The sequence below is a fragment of the Asterias rubens genome, chromosome 11 (assembly GCF_902459465.1).
Source record: "Asterias rubens chromosome 11, eAstRub1.3, whole genome shotgun sequence".
Taxonomy (NCBI): Eukaryota; Metazoa; Echinodermata; class Asteroidea; order Forcipulatida; family Asteriidae; genus Asterias; species Asterias rubens.
The window spans coordinates 7,213,670-7,228,796 of NC_047072.1; the positions used below are offsets into that span (position 1 = coordinate 7,213,670).

Genomic DNA, 15,127 nt, shown 5'->3' on the forward strand with positions numbered 1-15,127 from the left:
ACTAAACACACAACTTTGTGTGACAAGGGTGTTTTTTCTTCCATTATTATCTCGCAACTTCGACGACCAACTGAGTTTTAAATTTGTTTATTTTGTGCAACTTATGTTGAGATACACCATTTTGTTGAGAAGGCTGGTCTTTCACAATAATTACCAAATGTGTCCAGTGTCTTAAACGAGGGTAGTTGTAAGAGATGTTAAATTTGCATCAGGGATAAAGAATAATAATTTTGGTTTTTTACCCATACACCGATGTGTGTTAGCGCTGTATACTCAGTACTTTCCCGAGTCCTGTGAAAAGAATATATCACAGGGTAGTTGTGTAATGTTTTTTTTTTTATTATCTTGAATTGACCCTGTTGTTATGACCGAAACATATAAAACACTAGTAAAAAAACAGAATTTAGAGTTTCAATTGAAAAAAACACATTGATAAGGAGTTGACTTTAAAAAAAGAGAGCGTTAATTAGTTATAATATCATGGAATGGACACAATTGGCGCTGTCCATCATGATATTAGACAAGAACATCTGGTTTCTAATAGAGTCGGGAAGTGCAGCATTAATCATTTATAATGTGTAGCCAAATATAGTGTGCAGCCAAATATGTAGGCTCACATGTTTTTTTAGCATTATAATTTTTTTCACACTGCCCAAAGTTGAGGTTGAATATAAATGCAACTGTACTATGTAAACATGCATACAATTCAAGAAATGTGATATTTTTTCACAAACAGGCCTACATGACTTGGTTTTAGTGAACTTTTATTTTTGTTTACAAAATGTATTTTGACACTGTTTAGTGTACAATTCCTGCTATTCAATCTAAGTTGGTTGGGTGTTCTAAATCCATGGACTATTTTGCAATGCACAAATTGATGAATTAAAACTATTTATCAATGTAGTGCAAAATCTTGTAAAATTAATTTTTTTCAACAGTTGTAAAACAAATTAAAACGGCACCACTAATCTATGGCACTACATTTGACTCATGTTACAACAAGATAGCTGGGACTGCCCGAATACATGTTGTGACAGGAAAGCTGTTACACATGTATATATTTAAGATGTCAGGGAAACAAAGAAACAGGAGTAAAATGAGACTCAGAACTTTAAAATGTACACGATACTCAGGTCCATCCAATTGAAGCCTGTCACAACAGACAAAAACAATCCAGCATAAACAATTCCTGCATGTTCCTGAACCCTAATTAAGCTCTATTGCCAAGATACAGTCTTCATCAGGGACTCGATCTTTGTCCGACTCTGACTCGGCAATTTGAAGAAAACACACACACTGCAAAAAGCAATTTACATCAAACTCAACGGTTACCATAGTGACGAGGTCCTCTTGCTAAATGGAACAGATTGTAATCTGTTTTTTGCTGATTGCCTCTGACTGATATATATGAGAGTGGACGGGTTTTGACAAAAACACAGGGGCGTGTGTAAATTTAATGATCCAAGTGAACCTTCTATTTATTTATTTATTTCCAGGCCAAACAGTGCAAAATGTACATTCAGAGAAATAACACTATAATTAAAACTACAGCTGCGGATAACCAGTGAGCGAAAAAAATAACTATCTGAAGGCGATCCAGACAAAAACAACCTAAATGTACATAGCAATACAATGTGCAAGAGAAAACAAGTCATACAAAGTTTAAAATTACACATGACAACGACCATGCAAGGTTTTAAACGGCCGTTTAAGAACTCGTCGCTACCCTTTTATTACCTTATTTAAAACATAAGTTACAATTATAATATAAAATCTTTAGAAAGTACATTTAAATGCGAAAATATAAGAATATTGCACATGATATGATCAAGTATGACAAGAAACACAACTGAGTCTTTTCACACATAAACTTGACATATTGATCCTACATTGTCAAATGAATAGATAGTTTTAAATAACAGTCACAGCCTGTAATAATGGGACAATCATTTCAAAACCACCCTGCCCCTTGTAGACTACAGTATCTGGGATTTTGTTGTCTGCTTCTATAAGGAAAGGTATACATCAAATTAAGTACATGTGCAGCTGCAGCGGGATTCGATAAAAGCATTTTGAGAATCACTTCACTTCAAAGTAATGTTACGGAAACATCAAATTTTATTCGCAGATTTTGTATTCCAATTACAAATTATTCTTCATGCGTGAACAAAACTGCTCGACAGATTTTCAACGATATATCTCAAAAACACGACCACCTTCTGAAATGAAATTTTGACAGGATCATTCTATTGTACATGTATACTTACTAAGAGATTAAAACAATGGAAAGATTTTGAAAGCCAAAAGTATGTTCCCTCTAAACACTAGGCCCTAATATTTCAGTTGCTACTTTTGGTACTCGATGATGGCCAGTGTACTATTTCATCTACATGTACATAGATGTAAAATATAATTTGTAATTTGCGTGTACAATATTGCATGATGACTAGTAACAGGCATGTATGCTTCGTTAATAGGCCTGTATGCTTTGAAAGGGCAAGGGCACCAAGGCATTTTCTCTTTGGCAAAGGGCACCCTATGAGGACATTTTTAAATTTGTACTGTAACATTTCAAGGGCACCAAGGCAATGACCAGGGGCAATGGAGGCAATCGCCTTCTTCGCCTCCGTGAAGTATCAGGCCTGTAGTAATGTGATGCATTAAATTTACACTGTCTCGCTTGTTTACCTACATGTAGCTGTGATGACTGATGACATCTCCATTGCCAGATTTTATTGATTTTTTGTTCTTGTAGATTTATAAGTGAGGGATTGCATTTCCTGAACCGATTTTGACCTTGAGTTTCTCTAGGGAAGATGTTAATTGTACATGAACCAGTATCGTCCATGTAGATTTAAATTTTTGTTTAGCCTTTGTGAAAGACTCGAAACCAACGACCAACGATTTTTTTTGTATTTGATATACGTAGGTTGGTCAGTAGGTTGGTTTATTATACTATTAATAGGCCTAATATGACTAGAAACAAATGTAATGCATTTTTGTGGGTGACGCCTTGTTTTTGTTTTAGCACATGGAAGAATTGAAACAATTTTCTCTGAAGGGCCTTTATTGAAATTTCCGTAAGGCATGTTGAATTATAAAATATACAAAAGCCATATTGCATGCTGTTTGTAAGCCTTGAAATATTGTGCAATCTTACAATCTTGATAACATGCATAAGATGTAAACATGCAGTAAAAACATGATCTATAGGCCTAACATGCAGGATTTAAAACTTTGCATGGAATGTATACATTAACATTAATAATATGGATTTATTATGCGCACTTCTCCAGAAAACTGATCAAAAAGATAACATGATCCAAATTGAAAATGATGGATATACTAAGGGAACAAAGGGGGTAGCGACGAGTTCTTCAACGGCCGTTAAAAGCCGGCAGGGTCGCACGGCAACGACCCTGCAAGGTTTTAAATGGACGTTTAAGAACGAGTCACTACTCTTTTGTTCCCATTCATTAATGCCCTTTTTGTTAAAAAACATTTAAAAATACAGTTATAGACACTTTAACAATTGAAAATTTGAGGTTTGAAATATTTTTTTTCCAAAACTTTGTGAAGAATCTGTTTGATGCGCGTGGGTTGTGTGTACGCTTGCGCTTAGATTATGCGTGCGCGCTTAGATTATGCGCTGTTTCTATAGGTATGAATTGCGTTCTGCGCGATAATCCACACGCGGAAGCCAGCTTGTTATAAACAGCTCCAGCTGGTCATTATCAAAGGTTTAAACACCCCCACGTGACGCGCTCTCCACCAATAGGAGTAGAGAAACTGTCTGGGATATTTATGAATTGTAGTTTAAAACTTAAACCTAAAGTCTATGTAAACAAGTGTATGTTCCCTCTTGTTGTCGAGTGATGTTACATGTATTATCTTATGTAAAATGTGACAGGGAGCTTTTCCCACGGGGCAGGGGCAGCTTTGTCTTGCAGTACACTTAAGCCCAGTTCATACTTCCTGCGAATGCGATACGAATGTTGACGTCACAAATTCGCAACAAATAATTCGCAGCTTTTGAGTTGTGCCCAACTCACTTGCGAATATCGTAGCGTAAACAGAGTTGTGACATCAAATTCACGTCAAATTCTCATCGCATCCGCATTCGCTGGAGGTATGAACCGGGCTTTAACAGTTTGTACAATATGTTTGTACAATATGTTTGTAGATTGACTAGCTTGACTTGTGGCTTGAATTGTTCTTTACGTTTCAAGGCCATTGTTCTTGTGTATCCTGCAGGTGCTTTGATGTACCTGAATGAGGCTACATTGCTGAATAACCTTAGGTTGAGCTACAAGAAAGGCAAGATTTATGTAAGTCCATTCTTCACCATCATTAACATCAAAAACCTTCCCACAGGCCTCGATTCTGAGGGTCAAGGTGCACTTATTAACCCCTTTCACAATGCACAGCCCAATACACGCACACCTATCTTATCTCCCATTTCGGGAAACGTTAAAAAATGTCCATTAAAGCCATTGGACACTTTCGGAACAGAACAAAAAAAAGTTCACAGATTTACAAATAACCTACATGGTTTACAGAAGGTAATGGTGAAAGACTTCTCTTGAAATATTGTTCCAGGAAATGCTTTACTTTTTTGAGAAAACATTAAAACAATACCAATTCTCGATAGCGAGAATTACGGATTTATTATAAACACATGTCATGACACGGCGAAACGCGCAAAAACAGGAGTGGGTTTTCCCGTTATTTTCTCCCGACTCCGATGACCGATTGAGCCTAAAATTTCACAGGTTTCTTATTTTATATAAGTTGTGATACACGAAGTGTGGGCCTTTGGAAAATACTGTTTACCGAAAGTGTCCAATGGCTTTAAGAATTGACTCCCAAAATGGTTAGAACTGTCAACATTTTCTGAAAAAAAAATTCAAGCCAAGATGTCGAACTTGTGGACTTCAAATAAAAGATGGTTCAAATTGAGAGAAGGTTAAAATATCAAGGAGAAATGTTGGGTTTGTCTGCCTGGTAAAAAAAAACTACCGATGTACGTTATAATTTTATAACTTTACATAAATGAAGAAACTCTACTTTTTGATCTACATGTACTTCTCTATCCTCTACATGGTCTTGGCCTTGGTGCCCCATCAAAAATAACCTGAGAATTCAACTTAGAAGTGCCCTTTGCTACACATATGCATTACATTATGTACATGTACATGTAATATGGCCTTGCCCTCTTAAAGTTGCAACCGGTTACACGTCGTAAGTTGCGATGCGTATGAAATCGTGTCTTAGGTCTGCGACGCATCGCAAATCCTACGATGCGTCGCTACTTGCGATGAGTTTCGTGAAATCGGGGGCAGGTCTGACAAATTTGATTTCTTAATGTTTTTGTGTAGGCATGCCATGTTGACATGTCATGAACATCATTCAGTTAAAGCCATTGGACACTTTCGGTACAGAAAAAGAAAGAAAAAAGTTCACAGATTTACAAATAATTTACAGGGTTTACAGAAGGTAATGGTGAAAGACTTCTCTTGAAATATTATTCCATGAAGTGCTTTACTTTTTGAGAAAAACATTAGAACAATATCAATTCTCGATAGTGAGAATTACGGATTTATTTTAAACACATGTCATGACACGGCGAAACGTGCGGAAACAAGGGTGGGTTTTCCCGTTATTTTCTCACAACTCCGATGACCGATTGCGATAACAGGTTTGTTATTTTATATACAAGTTGTGATACACGAAGTGTGGGACTTGGACAATACTGTTTACCTAAAGTGTCCAATGGCTTTAAAATGAAACATAAAACATTATGAAGTAACATGAAGTAACCGTGAATTACCAAAAAGCAAACACATGGTTTGCCTAGCAATAGCAACATGCCAAACAACTACAGGGCTATTTTCCTTTTGTAATTACTAGTAATTCTAGTGTTGGTTTCATTTTTTATCGGTTGAAATTAGAGTGCACCAGCGATGTTGGAACAGTCAATCAATGTTTACATAGCCTACATTCAGGGCTATAAATGCAATATATCTCTCAAGCTTATGTCTGCAAACCCTTTTAAGATAAGGCAATGTAATAATACTGGCAATGTTTGCAAAACTTCTTTTGTGGTTGTGTTAAGACCCTCTCTCTCTGGAGCTAGTGGGTGCGTTCGTTTAGCTTCCCCAGGTCGACCCCGGTGTATGGCAGGTTTTTTTTTCCAGGATGAACGTGGCAAATTATCTGCACACGTTTGTCCTGGGGAAAAAAAACGCCACACACTGGGGTCAACCCGGGGAAGCTAATCGAACGCACTTAGTCTGGGGGTTCACAAGGCCAATCTGGACAACGTTTCCTTAATCCAAATTATAATTTGAATTTTGTACAAATACATTCGGGTACAATTTTGTACAAATACATTCGGGTACAATTTTTACTTTGGGGGAGCACTATTGGCATATATTTCTAAATGATTTCTTTCATTATAAGAATGTGTGCCGAGAGGCAGGAGTGACGCCAACAATATATTGTTTTTGTCGTTTTCTAATAACAAAGCACTTTCTCAGTGCACCAGCAATTTTCTTATTTTTTGTGCTATAGAAAACTGAAAAACACTACAAATGTTTGTATGCCAGTTTTGCCTCTCTTTTTTCCCCTTCTTATTATAGGTCAGCCCTTGTTCTCAATAAAATTTTCCTAATTTGAAAGTGCAATATCATGCTTGATTATTTAAATGATGGCAAAACAAGGTGTTATACCATAAAAAAAAGGTCCATTTTGTAATTTTCTTCATTACAGAAAGATGCAACACAGTGTGAGAAACTACAATTGTACAAAATAGTACTGAGGTCTCAATGTATGTGTTTGATGTCAATCTCAAACCAAAGTTGCCCGAAAACAAATTGCGTTACTTTTGGAGCCTTGGTTTGTTTTGTTTTGTTTTGTGTTCGGGCCTTGTCACAGCCAATTTCCATGAAATTTTACGCAACTGCGTAAGTGAAAGATTTCAGCGTGTGTTTGTTGTGCACAGCTTTTAAGCCCTTTTCACACTATGATCGCAGTGCGTCAAGGGCTGTATGCAGTAAATGTTGCGCTAGTGTCGGCAGCAGGCAATTTCTACAGTCAACTTAGCAGCAGCCAGCCGCACTTTCTGCTGGCGGAATGGTTGGGTAGCACAAGAGACGATTTCCCCACCAGTGTGTCTGTCCATCAATAAGACTGTTGAACTGTGGAGCTGCTCTTTCAGCTTAATGGAGAATGCCTGGAACTGGTCGACTGTAAATTTACCTGGTGTGACGTGGCCCTTTAAAAACTAACCACATTTTCTTTTGCACGGGGAGTTTCATTTTGAGTTTTGTGAGCTAACCGCGCTGAAATTTGATTGAAAAGTTCTTATTTATGTTAATCCTTAACACTGAGGCCATTTGTATATGTACATGTTTGATACTTTAAATGGGCTTCAAAGACATCCCTGCCCATAGACCTTTTCGCAAATACTCGGGTACACGCATAAAGTTAGAAATTAGGTGCATTGTGGTCTAGCTGGTGATCAAATTTGATCAATAGCTATCCCACAATGCACCCCATTCAACAGTTTGCGCTTGCGCAATGGTATTTGCGAAAAGGTCTATTCTCATTGTAAATTTCAGTTCTTGCGGTAACCTAAAAAGAGAAAACAACTGGAAGATAGACTACACTTGTATCTTCACACCAGGCTTTATGCGACCATTTATGCAGATTTACTGCTAACATACACATCATTTAGGCAAAACTATTTCTTTTTTTGTTAAGTAGGATTTGAAACTTTGCATGGTTGAAATAAGATATAGAAGAGTTTGCGGTAACACCATATAATGACTATCTCTAAGTGAGTTGGGGTGGTTCTGAAAAGAACCGTTGGTTTTCGGAAAAATTTGGATTGATCCATTTCATGAGGCGAAGCCGAATAAAATGGAACAGTACAAATTTTATCGAAAACCAACGGTTCTTTTCAGAACCACCCCAACTCACTTAGAGATAGTCATTACATGGTGTTACCGCAAACTCTTCTATATCTTTTTTTGTTTACAAGTTACTGGAAGCAGAGGTCAAGTGTCATTCTCAGGTTATTGTTGTTGATTTGTTACATTTGTTTTACTTTTACGTATTTCCCCCCCTCCTCAGTTAATAACAGACTAGCCCAAACAAAGCATGTGCAATATTGACTGGCAAGCTAAAAATATATCATATCATTTTAAACCAGTCACATTTGTCATTTGTGCATACATTTATAAACATGTCGTTTAATTTATGAAGTGGAGATTTGCATCAGGGTTAAAGAATATTAAGTTTGGGTTTTGATACCCATCTGATGTGTGGTAGCACTACATACTCGGTTCTTTCTCGCGGCTCTGTGAAAAAAAAAACCAAGCATATGTTTGGGTAAGACACTGCTCTAGGATTCCAAAGGTCAGGGGTTTGAATCTCACCACAATAACATGCCTGTGATTTTTTGTTCACAGAGCTCGTGAAAGTACTGAGTATACAGTGCTAACACACATTGGTGTATATGGGTAAAACCAAACTGAATGTCATGTAATATTTTATAAACATACATATTGTGCGAACATACACAGCCTGTATGATGTGTTATTGTTTTGGAGTTGAATAATCTTCACCAATATTAAATTATTTATTATTATTTTTTGGTTTACAGAGCTATGTTGCAAATATTCTGATTGCGGTAAACCCATACAAAGAGATGAATAATTTGTACACAAAGGATGTCATCAAACGTTACAATGGGAAATCACTCGGTGTGCTACCGCCCCACGTGTTTGCCATCGGTAAGTCAGCCTCGCTACCATGGGCAGCGCTCCGTATCGATACCTCTCGTCACTAACCCCTGGAAGGGAGGTACTGAGAAACAACGCTGATTGGCTTATGAAATTGGTTATGCATTAAGATGTAAACTGCGCGCGCGTAGTTTTAAGATATTTGCATGTTGATCGTGCCTTTTTTTAAACAAAAACAAAAACATTCTTTAAGGTGAAAGACATGCGTGTGCGCATAGAAAGTACTGATTACAGGCGCTCATTAAAATGTGCTAGATTCTAGCACACTTGCATGAACAAATTCCAAGGGTTATGAACGAGCAAGGCATGCTGGGAAAAAATGGCGCGGCGAGATCAATCAACCCTGGGAACGAGGTTGATCGGTAAGTTAACTGGTTGTCTTACAATAATTTGTTGTTGCTGCAAATAATTTGTTGTGCGAACTTGTGTTGCAACATTTGCATTCACTTTTGAGTCCTGTTTTTCAATAACGTGATGGTGTTTTCATTGTTACTTTCAGCTGACAAGTCTTTCCGTGATATGAGAGTGACCAAGCAGAGCCAGGCAATCATTGTGAGTGGAGAATCTGGAGCAGGGAAGACGGAGTCCACCAAGTATATCTTAAGGTAAACGTTTACTGCTAGATGTGGGCAGCTAGTAATTATTCAAAAAAATTGTTAGCATAAAAACTTTCTTGGTAACGAGCAAGGGAGAGCTGTTGATAGTATAAAACATTGTGAGAAACGGCTCCCTCTGAAGTAACGTAGTTTGTGAGAAAGAGGGAATTTCTCACTCAAATATTAAAAGACCTTTTGTTAGGCATCCGAAAGCACACAAGATTTTACCACAAGGTTGGTTTTTCTTTCATTATTCTTTTGCAACTTCACTGACCAATTGAGTCCAAATGTTCACAGATTTGTGATTTTATGCTTATGTTGGGATAAACTAAGGGAGAACACTGGTCGTTGAAAATTACCCTTAGAAATAGAACCCGGATAACGCTGAGCGCGTCATTGTGCGTGCGGTTTCGTTGTGAGACCAATTTTATGGACGAGCGTACACCATTTTGTACGCGTGTATGACAACAATATTTTGCCCTACAGTGACATCATGAACATTGACCAATGAAAACACTAGAAACGGTGAATGTGTGCTGAAATCTTGCCATTTTGCCATACACGCGTGTCACGTGATGCTGATTTTGCCATACACGCGTCCCGCGCAATGATCATTTTGCCATACACACGTATCGCGTGGTATCGATACGCTGCGTCCACAGATGACACAGAGGGCAGCCGAGCTCAGCATTCTCCGGGTTCTATTTCTATGCAATTTCCTCAAGCTTTCCTGTCGCTCTTGACCCCTAGGTACCTGACCGAGAGTCACGGCCAGGGAGCGGGGACCATAGAGCAGCGCATCGTGGAAGCTAACCCTCTCCTGGAGGCCTTCGGTAATGCCAAGACCATGAGGAACAACAACAGTAGCCGCTTTGGAAAGTTTGTGGAGATGCACTTCAGCGACAAGGTACGAATCTAATAGATGTTGTTGTTTTTTGTTTTGTTTTTTGTGCATCTGGGGATAAAGAATATAATTTGATTTTGGAAACCCTTACACCGATGTGTATTATGCGGTACTTTCCCGAGTTCTGTAATAATAAAAAAACACGACTCGGGAAAAAGTACTGACTATACAGTGCTTACTAAGCATCAGTGTAAGGTCAAGAACAAATTATAAGGCACAAATTGTTGCGTTGGTGCACAAAACAAAACATTGTGTCTTGATTTGAAAAAAACCCAAATACCAATGATATATTAACACAATTATTAATCAAACATGCCTGTCTCTTTGAGAAAGTGCAAAACTGTGATGACCTAAATTTGTGCACATATGTAGTGTATGTTTTTACATAGTGAAGACAAGATTTTTGAAATCCCTATCCCTTTGTGAAAACAGTGACGATAAAATTCAGCAACCCTCCAGTCAAGCTTGAATTTGTTACTTTTGCAGATACGATGGAGTAATAATAATAAATAATATAACAAACGTATTTATAACGCGCCTTTTCCAAAGGATACAAAGTGCCGATTATTTTTACTGTAAGGGGGTCGAGTGGGAGATTTTGAAATTATGGGACCTAATCCTTTATAGCACAACATGTAACTTTGCCTTTGGATCTGTTTTTTCCCCTTTTGTAGTTTTCTGTGGTCGGTGGCTACGTCTCCCATTATCTCCTAGAGAAGCCTCGAGTCATCTGGCAGAACATTGAAGAGCGTAACTATCACATCTTCTACTATCTCTGTGCGGGGGCGCCAGACAATGTGCGCAAGGTGCTGGGCATCAAGACCCCAGATGACTTTCAGGTACGTTGAGTGTGTGTGACCAGTGTTGTAGCCACGGTGCCGGGCGGTGCTTGGAGGGCCTGCCCAGAACTAACAAATTTCCCCCATCACTCCCAGCACAGATAAACCCCCAAATTGCACTTCAGCAAATGATGGCCTCATATCTTAACATACTGTATGAGTATATTTGTTAACCCGCTTGCCCTTGGTGGACTAAATTGGATTTAGAGCCCACCACTAAACTTGGTCTAGCTACAACACTGGGTTGGATTAGTGATCGCTATCGGGCTGGTTATTGGTTAGTGTCATGTCGTGGCTGAGCGGTTAAGAGCATGGGACTCAAGCTCTGGTGTTTCTGATCAGCAGAGTCTGGGTTGGGGTCCGGGTCTTGACACTTATGTCCTTGAGCAAGCACTTGTAAGTGCTTAAAACCATTATTCCCTAGTCCTTCGATTGAAACCTAAAGCTGTAGGTCCCATGTACTAGGATTGGTCGTGCAGGTAACAGAATCTGGAACATTTATTTTGGAAGAGTAGGGGTGTTATGAATCTGACAACAGTATACTTTATTTCATGTTTCTTGTTGAATTGCATCTTTTTCTGACTGAAACGATTAAATTACTGTTTAAAAAGCTCTCGTAAAAGTTTCATTATTGTTCCATTGTATTGTCAAATAAGTCTCAAGTTTGCAAAATCTTGATCCCATTGCTAAATGCTAATGTGCATTTTGGTTTGTTCCTGCAGTATTTGAAGAATGGCAACACAATGTACTTTACCAACAAAGAAACTCAGAAGAACGTACCAGATGACAGGAAAAGCAAACTGGTATGTACAATGTAATGGTCATCGTTAACTTTTGTTTTGTGCATGGAGAATCAACGACTTTGGCATATTTTACCATTGAATCTTGGACTGCAAGTAAAGCCCTGCTCATACTTCCTGCTAATCCGATATGAATTTTGACGTCACATGGCTGTTTCGCAGTGAATGTTTTGCAGGAGTTGAGCACATTTCAACTGATACGAATTATTCATTGGGAATTTGTGGTGTTAAAATTCGTATCGCATTCGCATTTGCAGGAAGTATGAACCGGGCTTAAAGCCATTGGACACTTTCGGTAAACAATATTGTCCAAAGGCCCACACTTTGTGTATCGCAACTTATATATAAAATAACAAACCTTTGAAAATTTAGGCTCAATCAGTCATCGGAGTCGGGAGAAAATAACAGGAAAACCCACCCTTGTTTCCGCACGTTTCGCCGTGTCATGACATGTGTTTAAAATAAATCCGTAATTCGTGATATCGAGAATTGATAGTTGTTTTAATGATTTCTCAAAAAATAAAGCGTTTCATGGAATAATATTTCAAGAGAAGTCTTTCACCATTACCTTCTGTAAACCCTGTAAGTTATTTGTAAATTTGTGAACTTTTAATTTTTTTGTTTCTGTTCCGAAAGTGTCCAATGGCTTTAATGTTTAAGGATGTTTAGCCTCCCGAATTATTTTTATTATCATTTCAACTTCATTACATCTGTATAGTGGATCAGGGGCCGATTTCACAAAGAGCTAAAATTGATCGCAACTGCAAATCAGTCGTAGTTGCTTAGTAAAGTGTGATGTAACAATGCAAATCACTATGGTGGTACTGAAAATTTGTCTTACGATGGATTTTATTGCTTTGTGAAATCGAGCCCAGAATTGCTTTCTTTAAATCTGACTGCTAAATGTGTCTATATTTTCCTCTTCTTTGGACGGTTTCTGTTTTCTGATTCTACTATTGGGTAAGAGGCTCTTAGTTTGTCTCACTGATTGCATGGCTGTGAGTGGTTATTGTGGAGCATGTCAACACATTTCCACGTCTCACTGCCTGCGTGTTTTACAAAAAAAATGGTTTGGCTTTCAGTCTTTCTATCGGTGCTTATTGGTCTTGGCATTCACTTTGTTTAAAGAACACCATTTATTTGAACCACCAATGGAGCACATTTGTGACCCCCAAATTGACCCTGAATCCACTAGGAATATTAGAGAATCTTCACACTCTACTGAAACACCATGGTAACTCATCAGCACATAAACAATTGAAATAGTTCAATCAACAATAATTTTGTGTTTGTTTGTATGATACGTGTTAACACACAGTCATGCACTACAGTCATGCACTACTCAATGCAGCAAACTACCCTGGATACACCAGTGTCTGTATGTAATGCATTCTATGTATAATACCTGTCATGTATTGTGCTTTGATATTACCGTACGGCGTGTACGGACAGGTTTGGGTGATACCAGCCAATCAGGCTAGCAATACTTGTAATAAAGACACTGGACACTATTGGTAATTGTCAAAGACCAGTCTCCTCACTTGATGTATCTTAACTTAATGCATAAAATAACAAACCTTTGAAAATTTGAGCTCGATTGGATTTCGGAGTTGCGAGATAACTATGGAAGAAAAAACACCCTTGTCATACGAAGTTGTGCGCTTTCAGCTGCTTGATTTCGAGACCTCAAATCTGAGGTCTCAAAATCAAATTCGTGGAAAATTACTTCTTTCTTGATAAGTCTTTTTGTCAAAGAGCCGTTTCTCACAATGTCTTATACTATCAGCCTCTCCACTTTATCAATACCAAGTGAGGTTTATGCTAATAATTATTTTGAGTAATTACCAATAGTGTCCACTGCCTTTAAGCGTCAGTTTGTACACATGTAAAAATGTTGATAATTGTGAACGGCCCCTTACCAAATAGAGTATCTCTGGCACGCAATGTGCACCATCCCATAAACATGGTTTTCCCATCAAGAGATTCACATTCTTCGACGTATTTTCATTGTCTTTTCTTACAGTACAAGAAGCACGGAAGTCTCTACGACATACACCTGGATGACTACGCGGGTTATTCACGCGTTGAGGGCGCTATGAAGAAGATCGGCTTGGATGACAAAGAGAAGATGAATATATTCCGCGTCGTTGCCGGAGTGATGCATCTTGGGAATGTCAAATTCGAAGCCTCGGAGGGAACTCAAGGTAAAAAATCGGAAACAAATCTTTCTTTCTTACCGAAAATCGATGCCACATATTCCATTAGAAACAATAGTTTTTGGTTTTGGTTTCTTTTTTCCTTGTAGTTTATTACTTGATATTTGATATTTTTACACACATCTATGATGCCACCGATGTTTTCTTTCCCTGTATTTTTGTGTGCTTCTTTATGGTCTTTATTAGGGTAATCCACCAATCAGTGTAGTGCGAGAGGCATTTTTTATTGTGAGGCGTTAGATCCTGCGGTGTTCGCTTACAATGCAAACCTATAGTTCACGCAGTAATTAGTGAAGATCTACGAGACTAAATACAAATAATCTGAGTCTACAATTCTTATGTTCTCAACTAGTCTGTAATCGAACAGGCAATTTTAAGCCCGTTACAATATGTTTGTTTAAACTTACATTTTTTGGTACTTCAAACAAATCAAACAAATCCAGCAATATCTCATTTGTACTCCCGCAACCAGGTGGATGTTTCGTACCGGAGGAAGCTGAAGCTAGCCTAGCCAAGACAGCCGATCTATTCTCAGTACCCATCAATGAGTTGAAGGAATCCTTGACCAGTCGGATTATGCAAACATCCAAAGGAGGACATCGAGGGTCCCTCATCAAGTAAGTACATAGAATTTAAGGCGTTGCATGGTGAGGTATCAATATATATTGGGTTGGTGCTAACACCATGTGTGTGTATCTACTTGCCAGGTAGATTTTGTTCTTAAGAGAATTGTCTTGTTTTATTTTCTATATCGCGTAGTAGATTTTTCGAAATTTGGGAGACTTCTCAGTTCTGAAAAGAACTGTCCTGCTTGTTGACTACTACCTGGGGCCAATTTCATAGAACTGCTCAAAGCCATTGGACACTTTCGGTAAACAGTATTGTCCAAAGGCCCACACTTCGTGTATCACAACTTGTATATAAAATAACAAACCTGTGAAAATTTAGGCTCAATCGGTCATCGG

General features: G+C 38.2%; 1 protein-coding gene across 1 annotated transcript in view; it reads left to right on the top strand.

Annotated features, from left to right (window-relative positions):
* LOC117296822 (unconventional myosin-VI-like) overlaps positions 1 to 15,127 on the top strand; it is a 35,187-nt gene that overhangs the window by 4,688 nt on the left and 15,372 nt on the right. The window contains exons 4-11 of the mRNA XM_033779890.1: positions 4,255 to 4,328; positions 8,669 to 8,798; positions 9,307 to 9,412; positions 10,154 to 10,310; positions 10,982 to 11,146; positions 11,869 to 11,949; positions 13,970 to 14,150; positions 14,635 to 14,779. Of these exons, the coding sequence (XP_033635781.1) occupies positions 4,255 to 4,328; positions 8,669 to 8,798; positions 9,307 to 9,412; positions 10,154 to 10,310; positions 10,982 to 11,146; positions 11,869 to 11,949; positions 13,970 to 14,150; positions 14,635 to 14,779 (1,039 nt within the window). The remainder of the gene's footprint in view (positions 1 to 4,254; positions 4,329 to 8,668; positions 8,799 to 9,306; positions 9,413 to 10,153; positions 10,311 to 10,981; positions 11,147 to 11,868; positions 11,950 to 13,969; positions 14,151 to 14,634; positions 14,780 to 15,127) is intronic.